Source organism: Schistocerca cancellata, chromosome 8, assembly GCF_023864275.1.
Source record: "Schistocerca cancellata isolate TAMUIC-IGC-003103 chromosome 8, iqSchCanc2.1, whole genome shotgun sequence".
Taxonomy (NCBI): domain Eukaryota; kingdom Metazoa; phylum Arthropoda; class Insecta; order Orthoptera; family Acrididae; genus Schistocerca; species Schistocerca cancellata.
In genome coordinates this window covers 556,294,388-556,319,699 of record NC_064633.1, presented here as the reverse complement: position 1 = coordinate 556,319,699, position 25,312 = coordinate 556,294,388, and the positions used below count along the sequence as shown (strand labels likewise).

Below are 25,312 nucleotides of genomic sequence, written 5' to 3'. Positions count from 1 at the left end.
AAAGCGTCATGGTACATTTTTAATTTGCCGCCAAAGCAAAGCTCAAAAATAAGTTTTAAAAAAATTTAAGGAGAAACAGAAGTACTAGCCTAATCCAGTACCATAACATAAGTGAGCGCAGCAGAAATGGGTAAACTTCCGATGTTCACAGACGACAGTACCGTCAAAATTTTGTTTCAGAGAACCCAAAACAGGACGTGACGGCTTGTATTAGTACTGTCATTTGAAATGTATTGTGGAAAGTTTTGACGTGACATGGCGTGACGTGACGGCAAGTGTGAATTGGCCTAATCCCATACGGTCTTGATGTAGATTTGCTCTGCGACAATAATTCCCTCACCTATTACTTCAGTTGACGCTCTCTTAAAAAAATGGAAGCATCAATTCCTCCCGATCTTTAAATTTGTGTAGCGGCAGGGGAGTAAGGGAAAGAATGCATATACAATTTTTCAATGCCGTTAGAAACTTGGTCTGGCGCCATGAAAACCAAAGTGATTCAATGGGAGCTATCTAGTAACATATCTTTCCGTATGAACTACCATGCGAGGCAAAATGGTAGGGGTATGAAGGATGTTGTCTGACGTTGTTTTTCAAATTGTAGAGTTACGGAAGATTTACGTGTATGTCTGGAAGAAAGCACTCATCGTTGAAGAATGGCGTATAATACGACTGCCATAGATACACAAAATGCATTGAACACAAGTTCCTCGAGTTTGGATACCTGTCAGTTAGTCGAGGTAGATTTCTGGGACCATGAAAACTGGTAAGTTTGTTGTGTGTTGTTTCTATGCCATGGTGAAAAAGATACCTACAAGACGACGATCGTGTGAAATGTTATAGCTTTGAAATGACAAATGTTTTTAGGTTATGGGCTCTCAGATTTGATAGCTGCTGACGTTAACATTGTGCTACTCATTAAGAAGTGTGAAATTCCTGGTTGTGGGCTATTTCTAGCTTGTCCTAGTGTGTGATGGGTTCCCCAGTCAAAATCGAATTGTGATGGGTGATATTTAGCTCTGCCAGGGCTGTATGTTATTTTGGAAGCTGCCAGTTTTGTGTTAACTTGGTGCAGGCATTGTATGTGAAAATGACTTAAAAGTTGTGTTGTGACATCATATTGATCAATAAATTAGCGTGAGGTCCATATTTATCGCTTTTTTTTAATGAATGTATAAAATTACCAGGTAAACTCAGGAAAACTGCGTTACATGATAAGCAAACCGCACACTAGTATTTTGGTGATACATGGAGGATAAAATTACGAAAAATGCGAGCGGAGACCACAACGTAACACTGTCATAGCTACACGATTACAGGTTGTGCCCTTGCAACGGCATTCATTGATATCTTTTTGTTTTCTTGTTCATTGTGCTTATTCCTCCATTCTGCACTCAAGCTTTGGTCTCTCTGTTGTTTTTACTTCCACATTGCCCTCAGTTACCAAATTGACGATTCCTTAATGCCTCGGCATGTGTCATTATCAACTGATCCCATCTTCTAGTCAAGTTGTGCCACAAATTTTTCTTCTCAGTTCAGGTCAGTTCCTCCTCACCAATTATCCAGTAATGTAAATTAAGATCCTGTTTTATTTATTAGTGTATGTTTCTTCACAGAAGATGTTCACAGTCAACTTCGGTGCATGTTGCTGCTCTTGTAGACAGGTGGGTCATTTCATGTCAGTTCAACCAGGGGCTCCAGCTCATAGTCTCAGATTTGATTGAAATTCAGTACACTAATTCCATCATGTGTGGAACACTCGTGTACAAAGTATTAGTTTCCCCTGCCAAGTAGTTCCAGAATTGACTTGTGAAAGAACGTGGCATGACCCGGAAATTGCAACCCGCATCTGGCAGTCTATTATCAGGCCCAGCTTCAGGTCTTAATAACTTTGGAACTTTTCCACACAGTCCAGTGAAATTTTTACAACCCAGTAATATTCATTTAGAGAACACACTCCATTAAATCAAAACACCAACAACACATTTCTGAGGGAAAATAAAAAATTCCAAAATGTGATTAAAAAAATGTAATACGTTAAAAGGTACATATTGTACGTGCTTTCTGTGCCAAATATAATTCACTCAAAAAGGGTATACATTTTTTTGTGGTAAGCTTAATGTGGCCTAAACACTCACAGAACTCATCACGCCCATATCAGTCACAAATACTGAGTTACATGCACACGAAAATACAAACATTTGAAAAATTACCTGCAAAACATGGATTTTTGAAGTGTGGTTGCACAAAAGGGACAAGTGGTATCCAAGCTAAATTTCACACACTGCATAAGTAGACCATAATAATGTATATCTCAATTTCAGCATGTTATTGCAAGACATTTGTGTACAATGGAAGTTGACAGATGTATTTGGTGATGTGGCCATTGTTCCACAGCACAATTTTGTGAAAACATATCGTAAACTGTTCTGCCTCTTCTTATCCTCTCCCACAACTGTTTAATCACTAAGCAACAACATATAGACAGAATAACATGACCTATCATTAATGTTTACTGCACATTAACTGCTAAAAACCAGTGACTTGTGCTTCAAACAGAAGTTCTCCCACACTTTAGCTACTGTACACTGTACATTGAGTGGCAAATTGTACTGTCTTCCTGACACCGTGGTAGGAACTGGAACTGTCATAAGAATATGTTCAAAAGGAATCCAACATCTGTCTGCCAAATGTGGCCAATGAAATGATCTTGCTGGTGCCATGAAGTTCAAATACATCACCTTCTGCTTCACAGCACTCTGCAGTACATCCTACGTACCATTTGTCATCATAAACAGCAATAATATAGCAACCTGGTTGTATTTTGCTGCTTTTGCTTCTGAATCCTGAGTCAGACATGACACACTGTGAAGGTATGTGTTGTGCATGAACCTGTAGTTATAACTGGACAGTCTGCACAGTGTCAGAGTCCGCTGGAGAGAAGTGATGATGACTCCTTGTGCCTGCAACAGTTTTAATGTGTTCTAGTCTGCTGTTTAAAAACTCTTAGACTGATTTCACCTCATCTTTCGAAACATAGAATGATTGTATGCCAGAGATATTTTTCTGTACTCAGGTAAATAATTGAAGAGGTGTTAGAATGTGACCTTCTGTAGGGTGCTGCAGAATAGCTCGTGATGCCATGTGCTTAATGGTAGCACCAATACCATCACATACATTTTTACCATGACTTGTTACGAAAAAATTCTATTCTGCATGAATCTGAAAATCGTGGTAACGCGTGCATAAATTTGAGAGATTTTTACGGTTTTTGTACTGAGTAGCTGCCCCATCACTGAAGTATTTCACAAAATGTATGCGAGGCAGCTTGTTTTTCACATAGGCCTATGCCATGACAGTGCGAATGTGGGCATGAACTGCAGTGGCGTCATGAATTAAACAGTCACTAAAAACGCACAGGTTCATGACACACACATCACCTGATTCACCTCTGTAATAAATCGCAAATGCCTGGAGAGTTACTTGACTGTTGTCCCAATGATATCCTTGGACGGCATCTTGAACTATAAATGCATAATTTTCAGAGAAGTCTAGTATTACTATAATTTCATCTTGTTTCAAATTATCCTTACAAAACTGGAGATAAGCTGATTGTGCTGTTGCTGTGAAGCTGTGTGTGGTCAGTTTGTCCATTTTTGACAACACATTTCAACAAAATCCTCCACTGTACTTTGCTTTGTTTCAAGACTTGTGCGATCCATGTTTGTCCATCGTTTATAAGAAACAAGTTCATCATCCATAAGGAGTTCACGATACAGTTTGTTATTCATGTGTTCTGCAAGATTTGCCTTACCAGGACACTTTTCACACTTGGTATCATGCACTGGTAGGAACTGATGTCACACACTAGCAGCTTCAGTGCGCCTTTGTAATCCAGACCAGAATCCTTTATAGCAGCAAACATCAGCTTAGCATAATTTTGATGGGTCTCTCATACACAAACATTGTGTGTGCCCTTGCACTTACAGGCACAACCCATTTAGGCCAAAGATTGAAAAAAGGTGATAAACCTACTTTGGTATTGGGATACTTTTCCTTGAATTCTACATATAGTTCTGATATGTTGCATAGCAACAGTCTTTTTTTGCATCTGTACACGTATGTTTCCCATTTTCACCGTTACATAGTCTTTTTTTTCCTGGCATTATTCGGCTGTAATCACTATTTTCATAAAACTCCAACACTAGCACCTTTATTTCTGAACTCAATTGCTTACCCTGAGCCTGCTGAAGTTGTGGAAGCACTCCTTGGGTTGCTTTTATTTTCCTAGCTTGCTTTACCATTTATGTAGAAACATTGAATTCCTTTGCATTGTAGTCAATAGACCAGCTGGAAGGTGCAAGGGTAAGAATAGCTAGCCTACTTTTTTCTGGCGTGTGGATATAGCACATTTTTCTTTAAAATCATGCACAATTTTGTCCAAATCGGAGCATTCCTGGCATGATTTCTGTTCCTTTGGAGCAGATAGTTCTTCCTCTTCCACCATTAGTGTGTCAGCTATTTTGTGTTTTAATTCCATTTGAGCTTCTTGTAGTTTTCTTCTACCATAGCTGGGCCTGTCTCTTTTCCCAACTTTGTGTGTCTTCATGGGAGACAAACCAAGAGCAATCACTGAAGTATTTAATTGCTCATCCGCTTTGGTTGTAGGTAGCTGATACTCTTTGTCACTGTGATGTGATTATCAGAATATTCTTCATTTTTTAGCAGTGTAACACACCTGGAACATAACTTTTGTCCTGGTTTCATGTTAAGTCCCATGCACTGATTCACTTTCAATACTGATTTTATATCAATTTCTCTGAGGCTACACTTGACCGTCTTCTTATGAATCTGAAATGGATCAAACAACTTCTTTGTAGGAAAGAGTACTTATCCAGAAACACTTTCATATGATGATAACAAACACTAAAGTTTCCTGGAACTGTAATTCTTGTGCCCACAGGGTGTATCCCAGGTCTCCATAGCAACAAATCTTGGTCTGATTCATCCAGATCACACAGTACAAAGCAAATGCCACATTTTGTTCCATGTGTTGTTTTATGACATTCAGATGCTTGTGCTCTACCAATACTGCAACTTGTTTGAACAAAAGCACCACTAGTACACTCTTCTGCCTCCATACTGACTTTACACAACAGTACTGACAAGTCTGAATTAGAATCTTAAAAAAATGAGTAACCTGTAATTGTTGCTTGTTTCCTCTGTCGTTCCTGCCTGACAATGACTCATTCTGTCCCTGAAAATGACCATTGTTTAACTTTGTGTTGCCTAATGGTTCCCAACAATTGCTGCAGCTTTATCTGAAACGAGCTCTCTGCATCATCACTATTACTTGCTCAATCATGTTAAAAGAAACGTAACCAAGTACATCTGTGTCACCTTTTATTGCACACAAATGCCTTGCAATAACAAGTTCAAATTTTGCCACATATTATATTATGGTCTACTTATGCAGTGTTCGAAATTTGGCTTGGATATCACTTGCCCCTTTTGTGCTACCACACTTAGAAAATCCATGTTTTTCAGGTAATTTTTCAAATTTTCGTGTGCATGTAACTCTGTTTGTGTGACTGATATGGGCAAGATGAGTTCTGTATGTGTTTAGGTCACATTAAGCTTACCACAATATACCCTTTTCGAGTGAATTATATTTGGCATAGAGGACACCTACAATATCTACCTCTAACGTATTAGGTTTTTTTAATCACATTTTGGAATTTTTTATTTTCCGTCAGAAATATGTTGGTGTTTTGATTCATTGAGTGTATTCTCTAAGTGGATGTTACAGGGTTGTAAAAATTTCACTGGACTGTGCGGAATAGTTCCAAAGTTATTAAGACCTGAAGTTGGGTCTGAAGATAGATTGCCAGATGCGGATTGCAATTTCCGGGTCACACCACCTTTTTCACAAGCCATAATTCTGGAACTAATTGGTAGGGGAACTTAAAATTTTGTGCATGAGTTTTCCACACTTGGTAACATTGGTGTGCTAAATTTCAGCCAAATCTGAGGCTATCAGCTGGAACATTTTCTCAAATTGGTTGAATTGACATGGAATGACCCAGGTGTTGTGTCGTCAATCGGAGCTGAGTTTTGCATTCCTTTACCTGGGCACAAGCATGTTAAATACTAGTGAGAAGGTCCTCTCTTATGTCCACTCTGTGCTTGTAGACATTGCTTTTCAGCCACCCCAACAAACAGTAATCCAATCGGGTAAGATTGGGTGACCTCGGTGGCCAAGCAATGACTCCACAGCAACCGATCCAATGACCAGGATACGTTGTGATGAGATACTGTGTCACTTGTCGTACGGAATGTGTAAGAGCACTGTCATGCTGAAAGTACGTATGAGCTCATGTTGCCAAAGGGATATCCTCTACGTATTCTGGTAACACATTTTGAAGAAACTCAAGATATCGTGTCCCAGTAAGATGGTTATCTAAAACACAACTGGACCAATGAGTTGGTCATCAATAATATCACACCACACATTGACTGAGAAACATCATTGAAAATTCGTTTCCACTGTAGCACGCACATTTTCATATGCCCATACACAAGAGTTGTGCCTGTAGATTCCATTGCAGGTAAATGTTGACTCATCAGTGAACAGAATACATGGAATTAATCGCTCATTGGCAAATATCCATTGACAATTCATGCAGATGTTGTACACTCGGCCGATGAAAGGGATGCAGACCATGCTCCAGTACTGTGTGTATCACTTCTTTTTATGGAATACCAAGTTTCGCAGCAATTCTTCTAGAGCTAGTTGTGCAGTTGCGCTCCACTACTTGAAGAATGTTCTCAACTTCATTAAGAGTTTGTTGTACGGGATGTTCAGAGACAATATTTACGCTGGGAAGTGTCCCACACTCGTGCAATCTGTGAAACACTGTGCTATCTGGCACTCTGCAATTCAGAAATTGTTGTTGGTATTCTCGCACAGCAGCTCTCAAATTCCTACTGGACGAACCATAGACAAGCACCATGTCAGCATACTCTGCATATGTGAATATCCGTGGCATTTTCACGACACAAAACTGTCTTCGTTGTTCACATGACATCAGTGTAGTACCGTGCACTACGACAAACACTGTTGGACTGAGACTTGAGGTAAACAACTGTACCATGCGCAAGTGAACTGCGTACTGACACGGTTTGTAAGGACGATGTTACACAATTCCCATTTCTAGTTGTTTTCATTGGTTTATGTGGAAACGGTTAAAAAAAAAGGGCGTATGTGTATTAGGAGCATTTTGTTAACCCTGTATAAAATTTAGAGATAATCTGTCATGTTATACACATCCTTCCTGTCAGCTTCTTGTAAAACTTACTGTTCGTTTTTTATTGTTTTCCACAATACCAGTAACGATCTTCAAAAGTTTAGCACTCTTAATGTCTCATTTTACATTTATATTAGGTTATACCTATTTTAGACAGTGTATTTAAGACAATAGCCTCCAGACCAGCAGGATGCAAGCACTTGCTATGTACAGCCATCCTGATTCAAATATAGCGTGATTTTTTGAAATCACTTCAGCCAAGTCCATGACGATTACTAGTTATCTCCCTGCAAACAAGTGAATATATATGACTTCGGTTAACATCCTTGCTACCAATGAAAACTTCCTGGCTTATTAAAACTGTGTGTCACCTCGTGAGTTACCCAAGTGCAATGCATGACCCACCATCACAGCATTACTTCTGCAAGTACCTCATTCCTACTTTCTAAATTTGACATAAGCTCCCTTGCAAATCTTGCCGGACTATCACTCCTAGAAGAAAGGATACTACAGAGACATGGCTGAACAACAGCCTGGGAGATTGTTTCCAGAATAAATTTTCACTCTGCTGTGGAGTGTGCTAATTTTAAATGTCATGACAGATTAAAACTATGGAAACAATCTTCCAACCTGTGGCTAAGCCATGTATTGGCAATATCCTTCCTTTCAGGAATGCCAGTCCTATAAGGTGTGCGGAACAACTTCTTTGAAGTTTAGGAGGTTGGAGATAAGGTACTGGCAGTAGTGAAGCTATGAGGGTGGGTCTTCAGTTGTGCTTGGATAGCTCAGACAATAGAGAAATTACCTGCAGAAGGCAACGCTCCCAAGTTCATTTCCCAGACCGGCACAAGCAGGAAACATGAAAATTCATTCTGGATGTTGAGAGTTTGATCCCAACCACTGCTAAAATTTGAAATAGAAACCTTCAGCAATGGTGGCCAAATATTTCCAGTATTAGGAGTCTCCATTCTGTCAATGGTCTTGTTGCAGTGTGTGGAGGAGGGGGACAGGCACTCACAGCACACTGTTTCCCGTAGTACGGGAAACTGCCTCTAAAGGTGGAAGATTTTGCAATGATCAGCAATATAAGGGTGTAGAAGACAATGGAATACACCGCATCATAGTTACATAGTATGAATCCACAGGACATGTGACCTGTAATAGAAATAGTCTCATGATGACCATCTCACCAGTGGCAAAAGATTACCGATTAGACCCCCTTCAGTGTCTCCAGGTGGTTAATGTCAAGGGGAAGTGACCTTGAGAAAAAGATTGAATAACTAACAAAAGGGTAATATTGTCAGTCTTGAGTGTGGAAAGGAATTTGAAAATGGTTGGCAAGCTAGAAAATTTGAAAAGAGAAATTCAAAGGCTCAATCTAGATACGGTGGAGGTCAGTATAGTGAAAAGGAAAGAATATGATTTCTGGTGAAATAAATATTGAGTAATATCAACAGCAGCAGAAAATGGTATAACGAGAGAGAACTCGTTAGGAATATGTGGGTATGGTAGAGAGTGAGTTACTGGAAACAGTTCATTGATGTGCTTATTCTCATCAGAATCAACAGCAAGCACCAACAACAAGTCAGTTATACAGGATTATTATAACTAAATCTTTGCTACTTGAGCCAATGTAGAACAGAAAACTATTTACCATATGGGCACCTAGCTTTATATAAATGATGTTCTGAGCACTGCAGAATTGTTATTAATGTTAGTGTCATGATTTACTATTGGGTGGCAGTACTGGTGTGGCGACTTAGGGTTGCAACCCAAGAATCAATGTGCATTATAGTTGCAGTTGATCACTTTGGGTCTGGATATGGGGAGCAGGGCTTTAATCATAAAGGTATTTTCTCAAAACAGCACAAATAGTGCTGCTGCTGTTTGCAAATATTGACGCATTAAAGGAATATGGAAAGGTCCTCCTTCCGCCCCGTGGTTGAAGAAAGTGGTTCAGAAGTTTGAATTGATTGGCGATTTGAGAATTGCTCTTGGGAGAGGCAGATGGCCAATTTACCACAAATTGTTGAAGTAGTTACTGTGAATACTAGACACAAGGTGCGATCTTGAGCAGTGATGAGCTGTGTCATGACAACTGAACATTCCGTTGTCTGCAGTTTGAAAAGTGCTGTGAACAGTTGTGAAATTGTATCTCTGGTCCGGTTCCAAGCTGTTGTGGATGCAGATGGTTGTCCCATTCAGCATGGTTCGTAAACTTGGTACACAATTAAGTGTGAAAGTTAAAATTTGTTTCTTTTCAGTGGTTTATTTATTATTTGTCTTGCGCATGCCGTATTAAAACAAAGTTTCATTGTCTTATGATAACTTGTTTTTCATGGGCCCTCTCAGTTGTGAAAGTTTAATTGTAACCACCCTGTGCGTGTCAACATCACAAAACATGACACAGTACATAGACATTATGAGGACACTGTGTGAAGGGAGATGAAAATCAATTGTGAGGAATTGGAAGGAATAACAGGTAGTTATGGGAGAATATGGGCTTGGTAGTAAGGTGACAAAGACTATCCAAACTGAATTTCTGTGGTTACCCTTAATTGTTTAAGGCAAATGCTATGATAGTTTTTTTTAGAAGGATACTTCAGATTTCCATTTCCAAATCAAACTTGTACTAAATCTCTGATAACATCGTTTATGGGACATGATAGTTCAAGAGACCTTTGGAGAAAATTGAACCACTTGTATGAATATCAAGAGCTCAGATGGAAACCCAGTTCTAAGCAAAGAAGGGAAAGCAGAAAGGTGGAAGGAGTATATAGAGGGTCTATATAAGGGCGATGTACTTGAGGCCAATATTATGGAAGAGGATGTAGGTGAACATGAAATGGGAGATACAATACTGCGTGAAGAGTTTGACAGAGCACTGAAAGACCTGAGTCGAAACAAGGCACCAGCAGTAGACAACATTCCATTAGAACTACTGACAGCCTTGGGAAAGCCAGTCCAGACAAAACTCTACCATCTGGCGAGCAAGATGTATGAGACTGGCGAAACACCATATGACTTCAAGAAGAATATAATAATTCCAATCCCAAAGTAAGCCGGTGTTAACAGTTGTGAAATTACGGAACTATCAGTTTAATAAGTCACAGCTGCAAAATACTAATGCGAATTCTTTACAGATGAATGGAAAAACTGGTAGAAGCGGACCTCGGGGAAGATCAGTTTGGATTCCGTAGAAATATTGGAACACGTGAGGCAATACTGACCTTACGACTTACCTTAGAAGAAAGATTAGGGAAAGGCAAACCTACGTTCCTAGCATTTGTAGACTTAGAGAAAGCTTTCGACAATGTTGACTGGAATACTCTCTTTCAAATTCTAAAGGTGGCAGGGGTCAAATACAGGGAGCGAAAGGCTGTTTACAATTTGTACAGAAACCAGATGGCAGTTACAAAAGTCGAGGGGCATGAAAGGGAAGCAGTGGTTGGGAAGGGAGTGAGACAGGGTTGTAGCCTCTCCCCGATGTTATTCAATTTGTATATTGAGCAGGCAGTGAAGGAAACAAAAGAAAAATTTGGAGTAGGTATTAAAATCCATGGAGAAGAAATAAAAACTTTGAGGTTCGCCGATGACATTGTAATTCTGTCAGAGACAGCAAAGGACTTGGAAGAGCAGTTGAACGGAATGGACAGTGTCTTGAAAGGATGATATAAGATGAACATCAACAAAAGTAAAACGAGGGTAATGGAATGTAGTTGGATTAAGTCTGGTGATGCTGAGGGAATTAGATTAGGAAATGACACACTTAAAGTAGTAAACGAGTTTTGCTACTTGGGGAGCAAAATAACTGATGATGGTCGAAGTAGAGAGGATATAAAATGTAGACTGGCAACGGCAAGGAAAGTGTTTCTCAAGAAGAGGAATTTGTTAACATCTAGTATAGATTTAAGTGTCAGGAAGTTGTTTCTGAAAGTATTTGAATGGAGTGTAGCCATGTATGGAAGTCAAACTTGGACGATAATTAGTTTGAACAAGAAGAGAATAGAAGCTTTCGAAATGTGGTGCTACAGAAGAATGCTGAAGATTAGATGGGTAGATCACATAACTAATGAGGAGGTATTGAATAGGATTGGGGAGAAGAGGAGTTTGTGGCACAACTTGACTAGAAGAAGGGATCGGTTGGTTGGACATGTTCTGAGGCATCAAGGGATCACAAATTTAGTATTGGAGGGCTGCATGGAGGGTAAAAATCATAGAGGGAGACCAAGAGATGAATATACTAAGCAGATTCAGAAGGATGTAAGTTGCAGTAGGTACTGGGAGATGAAGCAGCTTGCACAGGATAGAGTAGCATGGAGAGCTGCATCAAACCAGTCTCAGGACTGAAGACCACAACAACAACATAGTTCAATCTTCCTTTATTTTCTAATTACTGATGTGTTTCGATGACATGAGCTCACTGAAGCTTCAGATCTGCATTCCCAATTTACTGGAATGATTTCTGCCATGAAGGGAGCCCTCCTCACCGTGGAATGCCTCCTGATTTAAATAATTCATGTTGTTATAGTTTTAGTAGTATTTTTTTCTTTCTTAAATCTGAGGTGCTCTGGTTAATCTTGGTTTCTGAACTGTTTTTAAGCAAGTTTAGTAAAATTTTTGAAGTGTGTGATAGTAATGCAGATTTAGACATAAATTGATCTGTAGTGTCACACAAGCTGTCCAATGTCTGTCAAGTGTTTGTTGTAACATTCTAGCACAATACAGACGTAATCAGATGGTGCATTATTTTACTGAAGGCATAGGACACCTGTAAAGTGCTGTAAGCAAAGAGAAGCAGGTGATGGTGTGGAGGTGCTTGTGTTATATGCCAGTGAGATATGGTAGGCATATTGGTGGACCCAGTTCATCCTGTGTAAATATCCATCACATGAAAATACCTCCACCATTTTTTCAAATGGTGTGCTATCAGCAAATGTTATGTATGACCTAATGTGGTTTTCAATGTCCTCACACACTGCCATCAGAGTGTGCACCATCCTCATCAGTCAAAGGTCAGGTGTCCAATGGCAGTGTTCCTGATTTGTGATGGTCTGTGTACTGTGATGGGCAGTGAGCATAGGCACTATTCACACAATCCAAACTTGACACTCAGCACAGTGGCTAGCGTGCCACTTACGGTCACTCATATCAGCCACAGCACTAAGCGTCAGCTTGTACTCTTGAGAATATTATACATGTAAGGTAGAGGCTTCTGTACCTCATAGTTAGGAAGTGCTCGTGGATGGTGGGACTGCTGCCCAATTTTTGTCTCATATTTAATTGGTCAGAAATTTGCTGCACTGTCACGTGTCTATCTGCTGTTACAAACTGTGATATTCAGCTATAATTCCTGTCAACAAAACATTGTTGCCCACAGCAGTTGACTCCAGCGCCAGATACTTCTTCCAAATTGAGTTGCTGAAGTTAAATCACCTATAAGAGAATGTCCCAAACATCCATGTGGTCTAGCCTCATTCAGTTTACCTGAGGTTAGGTGTCATACCAATAGTGTACTCTACTGTCAAGCTGATTGGAAGTGCAAGGTCTAGCAACATTCTTGTTTTGTAGCATGCTGAAATATTCCATTATCTGTGCCCACAAATTAATGTAATTTAGTAGCTCAACTCAATTCAATAAAATGCTAGAAAAAGCTACTGCCAGATTTGAAATAGGGCTAAATACGAGGGCAGTTCAATAAGTAATGCAACAAATTTTTTTTTCTCGGCCAATTTTGGTTGAAAAAACCGGAAATTTCTTGTGGAATATTTTCAAACATTCCCGCTTCGTCTCGTATAGTGTCATTGACTTCCGACAGGTGGCAGCGCTGTACGGAGCTGTTAAAATGGTGTCTGTAACGGATGTGCGTTGCAAACAATGGGCAGTGATCGAGTTTCTTTTGGCAGAAAACCAGGGCATCTCAGATATTCATAGGCGCTTGCAGAATGTCTACGGTGATCTGGCAGTGGACAAAAGCACGGTGAGTCGTTGGGCAAAGCGTGTGTCATCATCGCCGCAAGGTCAAGCAAGACTGTCTGATCTCCCGCGTGTGGGCCGGCCGTGCACAGCTGTGTCTCCTGCAATGGCGGAGCGTGCGAACACACTCGTTCGAGACGATCGATGGATCACCATCAAACAACTCGGTGCTCAACTTGACATCTCTGTTGGTAGTGCTGTCACAATTGTTCACCAGTTGGGATATTCAAAGGTTTGTTCCCGCTTGGTCCCTCGTTGTCTAACCGAACACCATAAAGAGCAAAGGAGAACCGTCTGTGCGGAATTGCTTGCTCGTCATGTGGCTGAGGGTGACAATTTCTTGTCAAAGATTGTTACAGGCAATGAAACATGGGTTCATCACTTTGAACCTGAAACAAAATGGCAATCAATGGAGTGGCGCCACACCCACTCCCGTACCAAGAAAAAGTTTAAAGCCATACCCTCAGCCGGTAAAGTCACGGTTACAGTCTTCTGGGACGCTGAAGCGGTTATTCTGTTCGATGTCCTTCCCCATGGTCAAACGATCAACTCTGAAGTGTATTGTGCTACTCTTCAGAAATTGAAGAAACGACTTCAGCGTGTTCGTAGGCTCAAAAATCTGAACGAACTTCTCCTTCTTCATGACAACGCAAGACCTCACACAAGTCTTTGCACCCGAGAGGAGCTCACAAAACTTCAGTGGACTGTTCTTCCTCATGCACCCTACAGCCCCGATCTCGCACCGTCGGATTTCCATATGTTTGGCCCAATGAAGGACGCAATCCGTGGGAGGCACTACGCGGATGATGAAGAAGTTATTGATGCAGTACGACGTTGGCTCCGACATCGACCAGTGGAATGGTACCGTGCAGGCATACAGGCCCTCATTTCAAGGTGGCGTAAGGCCGTAGCATTGAATGGAGATTACGTTGAAAAATAGTGTTGTGTAGCTAAAAGGATGGGGAATAACCTGGTGTATTTCAATGCTGAATAAAACAACCCCTGTTTCAGAAAAAAAATGTGTTGCATTACTTATTGAACTGCCCTCGTATATATTGCCAAATAATGTTTTTAATTTTCCAGGAAAAATACCAATAACATTTGATTTTTTAAAAATTGTGATTCTTAGCCTAGTTGTGTATGTAATGTGAGTTTTAATTGTCACTTTTTGCCTATACATATGGAAAAAGGTAGTAATTTTGATTGTTTGACAGTATCTTCCTTTTGATAAAGGTTGGTAAGAAGTTTGGGAGGACAAGGAAAGGATACACAATTGGATTTCCAAACTGTGCTTCACCAGGACATCAACTGTAACAACAATGAACTTCAGGTTATGCGAAGATGTATTGAACAGAGGATAGAAGAGTTGAAGCAAGGTATGATATAGTTCTTGAGGAAAAAATACACTTGTATCTTCCAGAATGAGATTTTCACCCTACAGCAGAGTGTGTGCTGATATCAAACTTCCTGACAGGTTAAAACTGTGTGCTGGATCGAGACTCAAACTCGGGACAGAGTTTGAGTCTTGGTCCGGTGCACACTTTTAATCTGCTAGGAAGTTTCACATTTGTAGCTATTGTAAAGTGTCAGTATTGCACAAAGTGGCAATAACATAAGTTTTTATTACAACCCACATTACTTTTCTTAACAGTAATAAATACTTGTTTTTTGTTGTTTTAATAATATTCACAAATATGTAATGAAGTAACTGTATTGGGGCTCTGAAATTAATTTTAACACAAATTTCTTTAATTTTATTTCATACAATTGTATAGACAGTTGTCTAGTTAGCAAACTATGCTTTTTGTTGGATTAAACCTCATGTTTTCTTGTTAATCAGACTATAACCTCATGGAGTGTAATGAAATTCATGTTTCATTAACATAACAACCATACTACTAACTCAAATGTGTGGGGATATGCAGTGACACTATGTACACACACTACAGCATTTTGGGAGGAATAGGCTTGAAAATGGGTCACTGATGTCTGAAACAATAAGCAAGAAATAGATGGGCTTTCTGATCTAAAAATGCTACATTTACTCTAATCAATTGAGTTGGCAATTGTGCTAGCCTAGTCTTAAGTTGGATTTGTTAGACTGACAGTAAAACTATACATTACAAATAACACAAACTGTATAAACCTTTCAGAGCCAGTGGCTCCTTCTGGCAAAAGGGTTGAAGGGGAAGGAACTGGAGAGCTTTAGGAAAAGGGATAGAGTTCATAAAAATCGCCCAGACACTGGACCAGGGGAGGTTCACCAGATGGAATGAAAATGAAAGCTTTCTTTCTCATCCCATCCAGTATACCGTATTTACTCAAATGTAAGCCGCACTCGAATCTAAGCCGCACCTGAAATATGAGACTCGAAATAAGGGAAGAAAAAAAAATTCCCAAATCTAAGCCGCACCTGAAATTTGAGACTCGAAATTCAAGGGGAGAGAAAAGTTTTAGGCCGCACCTCCAAATCGAAACAAAGTTGGTCCATTGTAATATGAGACACAATTTAGGTCGAATGAATGACGATACAGCCACAGTCTAACATAATGTTAGACTGTGATACAGCTACAGTAGTTTAGTTCGAGTCAAAAGCTTAGCAGTTAAGCTTTACCAGGTAGCCATTGCTATGCGTCACGCGCTCCGTCCGTATTTATACGGATACCCTTCCTTTTTCACGTGCTTCGTCTGGTTTGAATCGATTGCTTATTTTGCTTTGATCTGATAAGTGTCGTTTTCAATGTTATAGGTGTTTACGTCAGTCACTCTAAGCCAAAAATGCATTACTATACTGTGTCATGCATTGTTTGTCGCATTCTGATATTGCGTGTTTACGGCCTGTCGCTGCTCGTGCCATGGCTTGCTTTTGTGCTCGCTACCGCCACCTACAATTAAAAAAAAGAGAGGAATCGTCACATTAGCGAAACAATGGCAAGAGACTGCTATTTGTTGTTACTTACACTGCTGCTTTCTTTGATAATGATCAACAAGAACCAAATAATAGACTGCGTATGATATAACATGTTCTGAACGAGAGTTTGGCGAAAATTTTTCTCCGTTTGAAAATCTTTGCGGCCGCTTCTTTAGTCCATCAAATTCTGCATAGAAATTAGTCATCTTAGATTTAAAAATCTAGTCAGTTGCCGTGCTTCATTTCTGACTGTATCACTATTAGGCATAAGAGTAATACGAATATAAACATGACACGAAACGTATATTCTTCCGCGTTTGCTGTTGTCTCACTCTAGTTTCGTAGTTTGTTTGGCAGACAGGATTTAAATGACATAGAAGCAAACACGAAAGAATACATGGCAAAATGTTTATATTCGTATTATTCTTGTGGTGAAGAGAATACTGCACGTGATTCAAATTTCATCAGGTTCCTATTAGCAACCATCTCTTCTCACAGGTAGGAAAAAATTCAGAACGTAGTGTTGGCCATATTGACAAAAATCCCAGTATTACCAGTCGGATTTTCGTAGTACATTGAAATTCGAAGATGAACAATACGGAATTTGTATTTACTTCGTTGGATAATGTATGAAAATGCAGTGTTCGAAACTCGGGCGGAGAAAAATGCTCGTCTTTCAATTTTTTTTTAAATTTTATTTACTGACGCAGAGGATTTGGCGCCAGTATTTATCTTTGTGCCTACAAAGGATGCCTGTGTAGCGCTACATACATTCGGTGGCAGAAGTTAGTTGTGGCGGCACCTATCAACATTTTTCAGAACTTCCGCTTGCTTTGCACTCGATTCTAAGCCGCAGGCGGTTTTTTTATTACAAAAACCGGAAAAAAAGTGCGGCTTAGATTCGAGTAAATACGGTATATCTCTTGACCTGGGGTTCTGGGTGACTTTTCCAAACTCTACCCCTTTTCTGAAACTTTTCAGTTCCTTCCCCTTCACCCCTCTTCCTTCCCCTTCACCCCTCTTCCTTCCCCTTCACCCCTCTTCCTTCCCCTTCACCCCTTCTGCCAGGAGGAGGAGCCATTGTCTCCGTAAACTTGCATAAGTAAAACTTTTCATACGTGTGTTCTTGTGCCGTCAATTTGCGAGTAATTTTTTATCCATTCAATTACATTAAATTGTTAATTATTTTCATTGTTACAAACTGAATTAAGTACCAGAAGGTCAGGCATACTCTTGTGTGGTGTATTGGTCAGGCAGTGATTAAATTCAGTACCGTATGTTATGGAACCTTAAAAAGCAAGAGAAAATAACTCTTGCTAGCTACTTTCAAAAAATTTGGTTGACTATGACTTCACCTTCGTCCATTAGTCTGATATTGTCATATATTGTGGACCACTTGTCATAATTAACTCTCATCTATTGCATAGGATACACTAAATACATCGTCAATTGATTATGAATTGGGTCTTGGAATTACCTCATCCTGCAGGAGGTGACAAGTCACTATCTTTCTTATGCAGACGGCACCTCACACATGCCTTATACTTTTGCTGGCCTGCAGAACTACTACAGGACATCCATCAATCTTCAAATGGTCCCTCCTGTCCACCCAAGTTAGTGAAAATCTGCCAGAGATATTCAAATGAGAGAATGATGTTCCTCTGGGATCTGTAATAAGTGTGACTTTGCTACACCAATCATCAGCATTATGTCCACATCTGAGGTTCCTACACAGTGTTCGTTATTTCTGTAGGGTTTTGTTATATCCATCTCCTACTCAATCCTTGCAGTTGAGTAGATAGTTGGAAGATCTAAGAAGATGGATATTAGATTTTCATTGTGTGTGTGTGTGGGGGGGGGGGGTGTGATTTTGTTGCTGTTTACTTGTATCTTTAATAATGAATTCTATACACAGACTTTAGTCTGAGCTTTATGCATTAAGTACTTCTGTGTGATAGGGATGGATTTTTTTGTTCATCTAAAGATTTTTTAGTGAAGGCACTAATAATCTCAATGATGAGTGTGTTAATCATATCCAATCACCTAATAAACTTTTTTACATAATAGAAGCCTAATCATTGTCTCTTCAGCACAGGTTTTTCCATCTGGAGTAACACTACATCTGTAGCATCTGATAAGTTGCACATGCCTCCGATATGTGGTAGCTCATTGAGGAGTTCAATCAGCAATGGCTGGATATGGTGTTGGTCAGCACCACCAGTTTGTTTTATTACTGTACACAATGCGTGTAGCAGTGTAACATTCTCTGAGGACAAGGTCATGGCTTAGCTAGCCAGACTGCAAGGATAGTAAATGTCTGTATTAAAAGCAAGAAAGTACGAAGGGGTTCGCAGAAGAAAGTACCAACCCATGAAAGTTTATTTTGCATTACTTCATGTTATATGTTTGATTAAATACAAACACAAGAACACAAATACAATAAGACAAAGTATTTTTTGTTGTAGACAGCGTGCTCTACTGGTACATATGAAACTACAGTAGGAGCATGATTATACCTCGAATTTGGATGTAATGCGGTATAAACTGTGTCCCCAAAATAAAATTTCATTTATGAATTTGCACTCTCAGTATATATTACATACTTCAGAGAATGTTATTTCAGTTTGCATGTAGGCTTTCTGTATTCTCTAAACAATAGAAAAGGGCCCTGCACATTTAGACACAAACATTGTAACAAGAACACCTTCATAAGTGCAATGATTGGAAGTGAGTATGCTTTAAAATTTGAAAAGCCCACCTTTTCTGAAGTTATTTCAATTAGAGTGAGTTACAGAATTTTGTTTGGAATTTTGTTTGGAATTTTGTTTCAGATTTGAGGAATATAATATGTGAACAGTAAGCTGACAGATTTGGTTCTTTTATAACATCATTTGAGTAACTTATTTCCCGGACTGTATTAATGCACATTTCGTCTGATTCAGTTGTGGTCATTTATTCAAATTCTAGGTGCAGCTACAGATGGCAGTCATGTTAAATTTGCATGAAAATGCCAGATAATGTAAAAGTATCAGTTAACTCTTCAGGAAGTATTGGTGAAATATGGACATTGTAACATAACTATTCTGTAACTCAACAATATAAGGAAGAGATAGATTGCTACTGACTGTAAAGTTGACACATTTATTTGCAGACAGGCACAACAAAAAGATGCTTACACTTCAGCTTCTGGCCAAAGCCTTTGTCAAAAGCTAATGTGTAAGAGTCTTTTTGTTGTGCCTGTCTTTTCCTTATATTATTTATATTCCAACCTGTAGTTTTCATTGTTCAGACAGGTTGCAACTAAAAAAAAGTGTTCAGTTTGCAAAAACTTTTATTACACATCCAGTTGTATATCTAGCTCCTACATCTACATCAATAATCCACAAGCCACCAGCCACCATATGGTGCGTGGTGAAGGATACCATGTACCATTACTAGTTATGCCCACCGCTGTTTCACTCACAAATAGAACAAGAAAAAAATGACTGCCTATATGCCTCCTTATGAGCCCTAATTTCTCATATTTATCTTCAGTCTCTACACACAATGTATGTAAGTGGCAGTAGGATCGTTCGGCAGTCAGCTTCAGATGCCAGTTCTCTAAATTTTCTCAATAGTTTTCCTCAAGTAGAATGTCGTCTTCCTTCCAGGAATTCACATTTCAGTTTCCGAAGCATCTCCGTAACACTTGCATGTTGTTTAAACCTACTGGAAACAAATCTTGCAGCCCGTCTTTGAATTGCTTCAGTATCTTCCTTCAATCCAACCTGGTATGGATTCCAAACATTTGAGCAGTACTCAAGAATAGGGAGCACCAGCATCCTATAAATGGTCTCCTTTACATGTGAACCACACTTTCCTAGAATTCGCCCAGTAAATCGAAGTCGACCAGTCACCTTCCCTACGACAGTTCTCATATGTTTGTTCCATTTCATATTACTTTGCAACGTTACACCCAGATGTTTAAACGACTTCACTGTGTCAAGCAGGACACTACTGATATTATATCCAAACATTACAGGTTTGTTCTTCCTACCCATCTGCATTAACTTACATTTTTCCACATTTAGAGCTAACTGCCATTATCACACCAACTAGAAATTTTGTCTGTAAGTTGTTTTGTATCTTTCTACAATCACTCAGCTTTGAAAGCTTACCGTACACCACAGCATCATCAGGAAACAACACAGATTGCTGCCCACGCTGTCCACCAAATCATTTATGTATATGGAGACCAACAAAGGTCCTTTCACACTTCCCTGGCACACTCCTGATGATACTCTTGTCTCTGATGAACACTCACCATCAAGGAAAACATACTGGATTCTGTTACTTAAGAAGTCTTTGAAGCACTCACAACTCTCCGAACCTATGCTCATACCTTCATAAACATCCTGGAATGGGGTACCATGTCGAATGCTTTCCGGAAATCTAGAAATATGGAATCTATCTGTTGCCGTTCATCCATAGGTCACAGTAGATCATGTGAGAAAAGGGAAGCCAAGTTTCACACAAGTGATAATTTCTAAAACCATGCTGAATCATGCACGCAAGCTTCTCAGTCTCAAGGAAGTTTATTATATTCAAACTGAAAACACGTTAAAGATTCTGCAGCAAACCAAAGTTACGGATATTGGTCTGTAATTTTGTGGGTCTGTTCTTTTACCCTTCTTATATACTGGAGCCACCTGCACTTTTTTCCAGTTGCTTGGAACTTTGTGCTGGGTGAGAGATTCATTGTTGTTGTTGTCTTCAGCCCTGAGACTGGTTTGATGCAGCTCTCCATGCTACTCTATCCTGTGCAAGCTTCTTCATTTCCCAGTACCTACTGCAACCTACATCCTGAATCTGCTTAGTGTATTCATCTCTTGGTCTCCCTCTACGATTTTTACCCTCCACGCTGCCCACCAATACTAAATTGGTGATCCCTTGATGCCTCAGAACATGTCCTACCAACCGATCCCTTCTTCTAGTCAAGTTGTGCCACAAACTTCTCTTCTCCCCAATCCTATTCAATACTTCCTCATTAGTTATGTGATCTACCCATCTAATCTTCAGCATTCTTCTGTAGCACCACATTTCGAAAGCTTCTATTCTCTTCTTGTCCAAACTATTTATCGTCCACGTTTCACTTCCATACATGGCTACACTCCATACAAATACTTTCAGAAATGACTTCCTGACACGTAAATCTATACTCGATGTTAACAAATTTCTCTTCTTGAGAAACACTTTCCTTACCATTGCCAGTCTACATTTTATATCCTCTACTTCGACCATCATCAGTTATTTTACTCCCCAAATAGCAAAACTCGTTTACTACTGTAAGTGTCTCATTTCCTAATCTAATTCCCTCAGCATCACCCGACTTAATTCGACTACCATTATCCACATTTTGCTTTTGTTGATGTTCATCTTATATCCTCCTTTCAAGACACTATCCATTCCATTCAACTGCTCTTCCAAGTCCTTTGCTGTCTCTGACAGAATTACAGTGTCATCGGCGAACCTCAAAGTTTTTATTTCTTCTCCATGGATTTTAATACCTACTCCAAATTTTTCTTTTGTTGCCTTTACTGCTTGCTCAATATACAGATTGAATAACATCGGGGAGAGGCTACAACCCTGCCTTACTCCCTTCCCAACAACTGCTTCCCTTTCGTGTCCCTCGACTCTTATAACTGCCATCTGGTTTCTGTACAAATTATAAATAGCCTTTTGCTCCCTGTATTTGACCCCTGCCACCTTTAGAATTTGAAAGAGAGTATTCCAGTCAACATTGTCAAAAGCTTTCTCTAAGTCTACAAATGCTAGAATCGTAGGTTTGCCTTTCCTTAATCTTTCTTCTAAGATAAGTCATAAGGTCAGTATTGCCTCACGTGTTCCAACATTTCTACGGAGTCCAAACTGATCTTCCCCGAGGTCGGCTTCCACTAGTTTTTCCATTCGTCTGTAAAGAATTCGTGTTAGTATTTTGCAGCTGTGGCTTATTAAACTGATTGTTCGGTAATGTTCACATCTGTCAACACCTGCTTTCTTTGGGATTGGAATTATTATATTCTTCTTGAAGTCTGAGGGTATTTCGCCTGTTTCATACATCTTGCTCACCAGATGGTAGAGTTTTGTCAGGACTGGCTCTCCCAAGGCCGTCAGTAGTTCCAATGGAATGTTGTCTACTCCAGGGGCCTTGTTTCGACTCAGGTCTTTCAGTGCTCTGTCAAACTCTTCACGCCCCCCCAGGGGGTCCACAACTCTTTTGTGGATACGTGTGTAGCGAGCACGGGACCCCGAGCTAATGTGGCCCTCCTTTCTTTCCGGGCTGCATACCTTCCCTTTCCGCATCCTTCCCCGTCCCCCATCTTTGCCCCCCCCCCCCCCACCTCTGGCTCTTTCCTTCCCTTTCTCCCCCTCTGGGAGTATGGTTTGTGCCTACGTCCGGAGACGGATGCTCGAAACTGTTACAAATTCCTTGCTTTCTACACTTGAAAGGCTTCGTCCTTCCTGTGTCCTTCTCTCTTCCTTCCCTCTTCTCCTTGCCCTTTTCTCCGCTGCGGCGTTTGAGAGCCCCTCTTCTTTCCTTTCCCTTTCTCTTTTTTCCTCCCTGTGCGTGTCTGAAGGCCGACCCACGCACTTCCATGCGTAGCCGGTGACGGGGTAACGCGTAATTCCCCGCCCCGGGTAGACAGGTAGGACACGTACGTACCCCCTGGTAACGGCCAGGCCAAGGGAGTGATTACCCGAGCTGATACCTTCCGAAAATGCCGATTGGTCCCTCCGTCCATTTGTCGGGTGGTGTGACCTGAGGTGTAAACAATCACCTAAGGCGGGAGTACCCTCAGAGAGGGCCCCCACAAGGGAGGAGCGTGCCATCGGAGATGCCGGTAATCTTGGGGGATTCTTCCGCAATGGTTTCCTCACCTTCCACTATGTCTGCTCACAAGCGTAAGTTCACTGAGTCTCAGCCACAGACAGTTCTTCCATCGTTGCCACAGTTCCTTGTTGTTTCTCGGTCTGACAAAGGTCACGACTTCTCCACGGTCAACCCTTTCATTATTCAGAAATGTTTCGACGCAATTGCAAGTCCTGTAAAGTCTTGTTCCAGATTACGGAATGGCACCCTGTTGTTAGAAACACACAGTGCCCTCCAGGCACAAAAATTGCTGCGTACTTCTCTGCTCCACACCTTCCCTGTCCGGGTGGAACCGCACCGTACCTTAAATTCCTCGCATGGAGTCGTTTATACACGCTCCCTCGATGGATTGTCTGACGAAGAAATTCAGCACTATCTGTCTGACCAGGGCGTAACGGCTGTTCATAGAGTTATGAAACGGGTTGACACAAACATCATTCCAACCTGCACTGTCTTCTTGACATTTGACAAAGTTCAACTCTCATCGAAAATCAAAGCAGGCTATGAGATAATTTCCATTCGCCCTTACGTCCCAAACCCTACGCGTTGCTATCGATGTCAGCGGTTCAATCACACCAGCCAGTCCTGTTCCAATCCGGCCAAATGTGTTACGTGTGGCAAGGATGCCCATGAGGGTGCTTGTCCACCTCCATCCCCTCGCTGCATCAACTGTATGGGTGACCACCCTGCTTCCTCTCGAGATTGCCCCGTTTTTAAGGACGAAAAGCTCATCCAGGAAATAAGAGTGAAGGAAAAAGGTGTCGACCTTTGCTGCTCGAAAATTATTCGCCAGTCGACAGCCCACCGTGCCCCAGACAGGAAAATACAGCACTGTCCTTGCTTCTCCTCGGCCAACAAAGGAGGCGGCCACGCAGACTTGCGACCTCACCTTTAGTACCACGGTCGTCAGATCAGCCAGCGCAAAGATCGCCCGTTCAACCTCACCACTTTCGCCTGCCCACTCTATGGCTCACCCTTTGTCGGGTTCTGCTAAATCTCGAGCCCAAAAGTCAGACGCCAAGTCTTCGAAAAAAGAGCATACTCATGAAGAGTTTTTACGTACCGCAACTTCACAACCATCGGTTCCTCCTTCATCTAAACATCATACTTCCAAGGAGGCTACAAAGAAACCCAGTTCCTCTCCTTCTCCACCAAGGAGTGTCCCATCTACAGCACCACCTGGCGGAAATCGCCCTCGGCCGTCTTCTGTGTCGCCGAGGCGCACTGCTGGTGGCCGGTCAACCGGCCGATCGCTGGTGGCAGGGGCTGCTCCTGACCAACCTATGGATCAGGATCTTCTGCCTTCGGCTGAATACCATTCCATGCTGTCGGTCGCAAGCTCTGAGCAGTCGTTGAGTTGACAGCACCCTTGGCCACATTCCTCAATTTTCTGTTCACCCTATGTCTATTGTCCACTGGAATATCCGCGGCATTCGAGCCAATCGGGATGAATTGTCTATCCTCTTACGATCCTACTCGCCGGTCATCTTCTTTCTTCAGGAAACAAAGCTGCGTCCCCATGACCGCTTTGTTCTCCCTCATTTTCAGTCCGTCTGATATGATCTCCCCTCTGTTGAAGGCACTCCAGCCCATGGAGGACTCATGATTCTTCTCCATGATACTCTCCATTATCACCCAATCCCCTTAAACAGTTCCTTCCAAGCTGTCGCCGTCCGTCTTTCCCTTTCTGGATACATGTTCTCTCTTTGTACTGTATACATTGCATCATCCACACCAATGGCACGAGCTGATCTCCTTCATCTTCTTGGTCAGCTTCCACCCCCCCTATTTGCTGGTTGGGGACTTCAATGCCCACCACCCACTTTGGGGATCTCCACATCCTTGTCCACGTGGCTCTCTATTGCTAGACGTCTTCCACCAAGCGGATCTAGTTTGCCTCAACACTGGGTTCCCACATTTTTGTCTGCCTCCACGACAAATTTATCTCAATTGGACCTTGCGGTCGGTACTGTTCCGCTAGCTCGGCGCTTCGAATGGTTCGCCCTTGATGATACACACTCGAGTGACCACTTTCCATGTGTCCTTAGACTGCAGCCTCCACTGCCATATATGCGCTCGCGACGCTGGAAATTTGCCCAAGCCGATTGGACACTTTTTTCGTCTCTAGCGACATTCGATGACCGTCGCTTTCCCAGCGTCGACGATGAGGTCACACACATTACCGACGTTATCCTTACAGCTGCCGAACGT

General features: G+C 41.1%; 1 protein-coding gene across 2 annotated transcripts in view; it reads left to right on the top strand.

Moving 5' to 3' along the window:
* The first annotated feature begins 524 nt into the window (after positions 1-524).
* Positions 525-25,312, top strand: part of LOC126095175 (uncharacterized) — a 189,541-nt gene continuing 164,753 nt past the window's right edge. Inside the window, exons 1-2 of one of the 2 annotated variants that reach the window (XM_049909908.1) lie at positions 525-763; positions 14,514-14,656. In XM_049909908.1, coding sequence (XP_049765865.1) covers positions 654-763; positions 14,514-14,656 — 253 coding nt within the window. In that variant the 5' untranslated portion in view covers positions 525-653. Of the gene's footprint in view, positions 764-14,494; positions 14,657-25,312 lie in introns of both variants that reach the window. The other variant, XM_049909909.1, reaches the window with a different exon arrangement.